The sequence below is a fragment of the Myotis davidii genome, unplaced genomic scaffold (assembly GCF_000327345.1).
Source record: "Myotis davidii unplaced genomic scaffold, ASM32734v1 scaffold6, whole genome shotgun sequence".
NCBI lineage: Eukaryota > Metazoa > Chordata > Mammalia > Chiroptera > Vespertilionidae > Myotis > Myotis davidii.
The window spans coordinates 14,407,803-14,415,752 of record NW_006383011.1 but is presented as its reverse complement, the minus strand read 5'-3'; the positions used below and the strand labels follow the sequence as shown (position 1 = coordinate 14,415,752).

At 35.3% G+C, this 7,950-nt stretch overlaps 1 protein-coding gene across 2 annotated transcripts in view; it reads left to right on the top strand.

The window, feature by feature from the left end:
- The window catches only part of FOXN2 (forkhead box N2), a 59,951-nt gene that overhangs the window by 38,597 nt on the left and 13,404 nt on the right, over positions 1 to 7,950 (top strand). For both annotated transcript variants that reach the window (XM_006778620.2, XM_015557928.1), the window contains 2 exons: positions 3,501 to 3,607; positions 6,700 to 6,764. In XM_006778620.2, coding sequence (XP_006778683.1) covers positions 3,501 to 3,607; positions 6,700 to 6,764 — 172 coding nt within the window. The remainder of the gene's footprint in view (positions 1 to 3,500; positions 3,608 to 6,699; positions 6,765 to 7,950) is intronic.

The following is a 7,950-nucleotide window of genomic DNA, read 5'->3' as shown; positions in this document are numbered from 1 at the left end:
AATTAATTTAACTGTCACTGGAGCTGAGAGCCGGCTTTAGCTCTGAGGCTCGGCTCCAGCTCTGAGACCTTGGCTGCTGAAAGCAGGTATCTGGGTTTCTTTGGCTTCTATGATTGAAACACTGTTGCAACTCCAGCTCTGAGATCCCACCTGGCTGAAAACAGGTTTCTGGAGATGGTTTAGCTTCTATAATGGCAACATTGTTTCTTAGACTGCAGCTCAGAGCCCAGCAGCAGCAGGCGGGGAACCTTGGCTTCCTCCATCACTGGAGCAAGCAAGCCTCCTGTTCGCTTCAGCTGCCTGGCTGCCGGCCGCCATCTTGGTTGGCAGTTAATTTGCATATATCGCTGATTAGCCAATGGAAAGGGTAGCGAAGTTACGGTTAATTACCATGTTTCTCTATTATTAGATAGGATAAGATTTTATATAAAAGGAAACAGGGGAACAGAAAACATGTAAATTTTATTGTTGTCTAAGTAATTGTTAAATAAATCAAATTAAAGAAAGGGTTAACAAATTAATAGTTTTAATTTCACTAATCTCCTGAGTTAGTTCTGAGGTTCTGAGGAAGTTTTGAAAATCATATGGTAGGAGAGAGGACAGGTTATACTTGTAAATGATTTTTTACATTTGTGGAGAAAAATATCTAGTAGCCAACATTTGTTGAGTGGTTGAATGTCTGGCAGTATTCTAAACACTTTATGTGAATTAACTTATAATAAAGTAATTCTTGAAGTAGGTACAATTTAAATAGAGATAATTTGAGCACACTAATACACAGAGAACATATACATTTTTCTAAAGGTTACACAGCTGTTAAGTGATAAAACCAGTTTCTAAAGTAAGCAGCCTGATTCCAAGGCTTGCCTTCTTAATCACTGTATGAATAGTCTTTAGCTCTGGGGAAGTGGGATGAGATTGCCATTGGACTTGCTCTTTGCATGGCTGTGGAGTTCTGTTTGTGAATGTGGTACATGTGTAGAAATATGCTTGTAGTCGGGCTTCTGTTCAGGATGTGTAGGTAGGGATGTTCAGCTAAGGAAGTAGGAAAATTAATAGGAAGAGTTAATGAGTGATATGACAGTTCCTAAAGTCCTTCAGTATTTCCTTTTTAAAAAAATATATATTTTATTGATTTTTTACAGAGAGGAAGGGAGAGAGATAGAGAGTTAGAAACATCGATGAGAAACATCGATCAGCTGCCCCCTGCACATCTCCTACTGGGGATGTGCCTGCAACCCAGGTATATGCCCTTGACTGGAATCGAACCTGGGACCTTTCAGTCTGCAGGCCGACACTCTATCCACTGAGCCAAACCGGTTTCGGCTGTATTTCCTTTCTTAAAAAATGTTTATTCATTGATTAGGGAGAGAGAGAGACAGACATTGATTTGTTGCTCCGCCCCTTCATTTTTACATTGTTTGACTCCTGCATGTGCCCCTATCTGGGACGGAACCCACAGTCTTGATATACATCAGGACGTTTCAACAGCGCTATCTGGCCAGGGCCCTTCAGTTATTTCATTTGACTAGCTCAACTAGTGTGTATGAGATACTGATGGTTTTTTAAAAACTCTCTTGAATTTATTAATTCTATTCTTTTCCCAATTTTTAGTTTATATATTTATCAATTTTCTTTTTATATGATTTTATATAATATATTTACATTATAAAATATTATGTAATTTTCTTTTTTCTTTTTCCCCTGTAGAAGTGACAAAAGCTTGTTTCAGATATTGCAGTTCTTGTTTAAGAATGAAAATGTTTGAGGACATAAATTTGCCTTTAAGTTCAGCTAGGGCCACATCTGCTTAGTTTTGATACAACGATGTTTCTTATGCCCTTTAGATCAGGGGTCCTCAAACTATGGCCCGCGGGCCACATGCAAATACAAATATTGTATTTGTTCCCGTTTTGTTTTTTTACTTCAAAATAAGATATGTGCAGTGTGCATAGGAATTTGTTCATAGTTTTTTTTAAAACTATAGTCTGGCCCTCCAACAGTCTGAGGGACAGTGAACTGGCCCCCTGTTTAAAAAGTTTGAGGACCCCTTCTTTAGATACTAGATAATCTGTAATTTTAGTTTGGATAGCTTTTTAATCCAAGAATGGTTATAAATTTCCAAGTGGTCAGTGAACTTTGTTGTGAGATTGTTAATTTTTATTTTCTTTTTGTGTTGGAGTCCAAAATTGGGATCTTTAAAAAGGAATTAATTTTTCTTCGTGGTATAGTCAATGTTTATAGTTTTTTCCCCATTAATATTTGGAAAGTATATTCTATAAGAGTTCACTAATTACATCAGTTTTTCTCGTCAGCATTCCACAGAACACTAACTTCTTAAATATTACCTGGGATAAAGAGGTTCTGTGTCAAATAATTTTGGGGAACCACATAAAGCAGGTTTAATTATAGCAGGACTGTTTTGATTCCTAATCTACTAATATGTAGTGTAATTTAAGAAGGAGGGAGGTAAAATATGCAGCATCTTCAAACCTATTCAAAGGAGTTACCTCATAGCCTGGCCTTTCTCCTGCATGTTAGATAATATTATGAAGTTCTTCAGGTATCTTGTTCACTTACCTTCTTCATAAGCTGTTCCTTCTTATTATGGGAACTATGAATCAAGTAAGCCTTTCTTTCAGGCACCTTCCATTTGTAATTTAGTAGGCGCTTTTATTAATAGATTCTCTAGTTTTCAGAATCCTACAAATTCCATTATTTTTAGATTCCATTAACATTGAGTATTTATTTTAATGGCCTCTGAGCTTGTGTGCCCATTTCCAGCCATATTATCCAGAAGTCCCTCAACTGTTGAAACTTAACCATCTTAAGAGAAGGAATTAATGCTTCTTTCGTGTGTGTGTGTGTGTGTGTGTGTGTGTGTGTGTGTGCGCGCGCGCGCGCGCACGTGTGTATACTTAATCCTAACCAGAGGATATATTGCAAGAAAGGAAGGGGGATGGAGAGAGACAGACAGAAAGACATAGATGTGAAAGAGAAACATTATCTCTTGCCTCCTGTGCGCGCCCTGACCAGGGATCAAACCTGCAACCCAGGTATATGCCCAGACCAAGAATCAAACTTGAGACCTTTTGCTGTATAGGATGACGCAACAAAAAACTGAACCCCCAACCAGAGCTTTTATAATTTTTTACAAGAGTCTTTTCCATACCTGTGTCACCAACTTACTACTCTTTGAGGAATTTACCATTATCTTCATTAAATTGTTTGCTGTTAATGCCATTAAAAAATAGGTATTATTCTTTGATGCCTCACTTAGTATCATATTCCCTAAAGTATTCCCTATGATGCTGCATAGAAAGTTTCCTTTTCTTTTTGAGTTTTCAGTAACAATAATACTAGTAATGGCTAACATTTATTGACATCGGAAAGTGTGGAGGGCCACTTTGTACAGCCATCCATGCTGGTCACCGTATAACTAGGGGTTATATCATTTTCACAAAGTTCCAGGTTATTAATTCTTGTGTATTTTATTCTAGGTTAATGGGAAAGGTTCCTTATGGTGTGTTGATCCAGAATATAAACCCAACCTTATGCAAGCTCTGAAGAAGCAACCTTTCCCTTCAGCATTAACATCTCCAGAAAGGTACAGGATCTTTCATAGAAATATCAATGGTGCTTTATAAGATTTCCCTGTATGAGATGGAGAAATTCAACAAAGTTGTAAGGGTTTGGCGTTTTTTTATTGACAACTATTCAATTATTTATGGATAAGACATTAGCGTAAGGCAGTTTTACTTATAGTCTAACTTGTGTTATTAGGCAACAGGATATTGGATAAGTAACAACATAAATTCTGGGAAATGTAGTCAGTACTGAATTAATATTATAACTAAACTCTAAAGACAGTTATACGATTTTAGTTACAAAAGACTAAATCATTTGAATTGTCTGCAATATTAATGCTGACCTAATGATGTGGGAAATTAAAGGTATTATTTTAAAATGTTTAAGTAAGATGATTGTCATTTTAACATTTTGTTTTGTTTTTGCGGGTAAATACACTTGTAAAGTATTTCCTTGCCTTTTGCTTTCAAACTCAGTGACTCCTATTGGTCTTATAGCTTTCCCATTTTAAATTGCATCTGAAAATGATATGACTTCCTTAAATCTGATTTGGTTTCCTTTTTCTAGAGAAGCCTTTAGAATCTTTTTGAATTCTATTAATGTACATTCGAGTTAAAAATGCCAGATTTTGTCAAAATATTTTTAAGAGTTATCTGTAATGAAAAAAAAAAAAAGAGTTATCTGTAATGGTTAATGTGATTTTTGGAAAAATTTTAAACCTTTTTAATTAAAGTAATAAGTGGAAATTTTCAAACATACAAAAAAGTAGGGAGAAAGTTAAAAGAACTCCCAGCTGCAACAGTTATCACCACTTCATATACTAGTTTCTTAAAATGTTATTAGATAACTTTTACAGATAGCTGAAATACAGTAAAAAAAAAAAAAAGGCAAATGCTGAAATTTATGTACGTACTAGAGGCCTGGTGCACGAAATTTGTGCACTCGGGGGTCCCGCAGTCCGAGAGCCCTTGGGGGATGTCCGACTGATGGCTTAGGGAGCGGGCCTAAGCCGGCAGTTGGACATCCTTAGCACTCCCAAGGAGGTGGGAGAGACTCCTGCCAACTGCTGTGCTCTCACCAGCTGTGAGCCTGGCTCAGGGCTTCTGGCTAAGCAGCAGTCCCCTGTGGGAGCGCACTGACCACCAGGGGGCAGCTCCTGTGTTGTGCGTCTGCCCTCTGGTGGTCAGTGCACATCATAGTGACCAGTCTTTCTGCTGTTCAGTCGATTTGCATATTAGCCTTTTATTATCTAGGATACTCTTAGAGATTTTAAGCTTGTTTACCATATTAGTAAGTAAAAGGATCATTGTAACAAAAACTGAGTGATTTATTCTTACAAATGAAATCTAGAAAAGAAGTTATCAGATTATATCTTCATTGTTTAGGAGTTGATATCTTTATTAGGTAATGTTGGTGCTTATGTTCTGGTTAAAGCACCAATATTCTAAATTTAGAAACTGATAAGTTCAGTGAAGGTCACTTATGTGTTTTATTTAGCTATGCTATTTTTTAAATTAAAGGTTAAATGGGAGCCCTGGCTGGTGTACTTAAGTGGTTATAGCATCGGCTCACGCACTGAAGGGTAAAGGGTTCGATTCCCTGTCAAAGGCACGTACCTCGGTTGCAGATTCTTCCCTGGCCTGGATGCGTTGGGTGCAGGAAGCAACCAGTCAATGTGTCTCTCATATTGATGTTACCCTCTCTCTTCCCCTCCTCTCCCTCCCTTCCACTCTCTGAAAATCAATGGGAAAAATATCCTTAGATGAGGATTTAAAGAAAAAAAGATTAAATGGGAGAATTGGTGCAATTTTTTGTATACCAACAAAAACACACTTCATTGTGTCTTTGGTATGTTGCATTTTCAACTTTATCATGTTTAAAGGTAAATAAAATGATCTATGGCTTAAAATAGGTAGATAAAATAATGACAACATAAAGGTTATAATCTTTGACCTTAAAACATTACTAAGCATTTTTGTTTACTTTTTAATTTATATTTTCTGTTAATCCTCACCTGAGGGTATTTTTCCATTGATTGATTTTTTTTTTTTCCAGAGAGAGAGAGAGAGAGGGAGGGAGGGTGGGGGAGAGAGAGAGAAAGAAATATTGATGTAAGAGAGACACATTGATTGGTTGCACCCACATAGGTCCCAACCAGGGCTGTGGATCGAGCCTGCAACTGAGGTATATGCCCTTGACTGGAATTGAACCAGGGACCCTTAAGTCTGTGGGCCGATGCTCTATCCACTGAGCCAAACTGACTAGGGCACCTAACTATTTTTAGAAACATTTTCTCCTTTACATTATTTGGCAAAATGATAGTTCCAGCTGGCCTGCCTTTGTGTGGCCCTTTCATATCATAATTGGTAATTCTGAGGAAGAGAATGAGATACAGTGTATATAAAACTGTGAGTAGAAAATAGACTTTTAATTTAGTTAGAAAAATACATTTCTTACACTGTCACAAACTCCAAAAAACAGAAGTAGTTTGTCCCCAAAATGTTTTAATCTTTGGAATTAAGAAGAAATTGCTGGTCTCTTTTCATGGATATAGAAAGTTCAATGTGATAATGATATTTACTAATAAAATCAGAAACTTAATCTGTTTTGCATCATTACCATTCAGTGCTCCTTAAACATTTGTTTTCATAAACTCTTCAATTTTTGTGGTAATACCTATAGTGATATAATGTCAAACTTAAGCATCCAATACAACACCAAGTAGTAACTATTATGTATTGCTATTGTTCTAAGTATTTTATTTTATTTTATTTTAATTTTTGTTTTTATTGTTCCAGGTATTTTAAATGCATTGTCCTTATTGGCAGAGCATCTCTATGTGGGAGGTTTAATTATTCCTATTTTGCAGATGAAGAAACTAAGAGATTAATTATTTTGCCTAAGAACATCCAAATAGTTGTGATTTAATCTTAATCTTATGCTCTTTCTGCTTTGGCATTCTCTTCCTAAACTGAGTAGTATTAAACAAAGAAAACAAGGTAAAAATAGTTTGGGGTTTATTTTTTTAGAAATTAGTTGTGTTTGTAACTGAGTTCTGTAACAAGCAAAATAAAGATTCTTATAATCACTTTTGTCTTATCTCTTTTTCAGTGGCTCTTTATCACCTCACTACTTAAGCTCTGTACTCAAGCAGAATCAGGTGCAAACCCTCAAAGGTATGTATAAGATCAGTATTTTAAATTATAGAATTTTAGGTAAAAAATTAGGATTGAAATTTTTTTTTCTTATTATAAAGCAATTATAGGTTTATTATAGAAAATTTGAAAAATGAAAATATTTATAAAGGAGAAACTAAAAACCTAACCCTTTATTCTACTGTAAACATTTTGATACAATTGCTTTGGTCCTTTTTATGTTTTTTTTTTTTTCATGAGTAGGTATGTTTGTGTGTATGCACAGACACACACATAGACATATCTTTTCTTCAAATACTGGGCTCATACTATATACACTGTTTTATATCCCATTTTCATTTCCTTTAACGTGTATTTTTCCTTGAAGATAATTCTCAAAGTATGTCTTAGACTAGAATAGGAGGTTGGCGGCAATCTATGACCTGTGGAATATATCTGGCCTGCCACCTGTTTTTGCGTAGCCTATAAATTAGGGATGGTTTTACACTTGTAAGTAGTTGAAAAAATAAAAATATAGAACTTAAGTAATTTGCTGCAACAGCAGAGTCAAGTAGTTACAACAGAGACCTCTGTATTTTATCCTTGGTTTTGCCTCTTGGCCCACAAAGCCTAAAATATTTACTACTTGACCCTTTACAGAAGTTTGCCAACCCCTGAGTTAAATAAAGTTCAAAATGGTTTTTATAGTTTATTTAAGTTAAAAGAACTTTAAGAAGACAATAAGTTAATTTATAAAATTTTATAAACTTCTTTTTGAAAGTATATTAAAAGTTCTGAATTTTAGTGGGTTTTTCCCCTACTCATAATTGATATTAGAGATTAGTAATGTGTTAATATAAAGTTTCTAGCATTGTTGCTTTGGAGCCTACATAAATTTCTATGATTTTTAAAAATAGAAATTCATAGACCAAAAGCATTTCCGTATATCAGAGACACACTGTCTCTTTGGAATTTCACTAAGCTGAGCATAGGGGGCATTATAATGTTGGTCTGTAAAAACAAGGGAAGGAGAGAATGTGAAAAAGTTTAAGAGAACTTTGCAAAGAAGTTTAGTGTATATGGAGTCCACTTCAGATATGTTCTGGTTTAACATAAGGTAAGCATCCATTTTTCTATTACCTAATGGGTATATGTGGTTTCTCTTTACATTTATGTATTGTTGAAACTTCCTTTATCTTTGTATTATCTCATTAATTTTTAACACTCT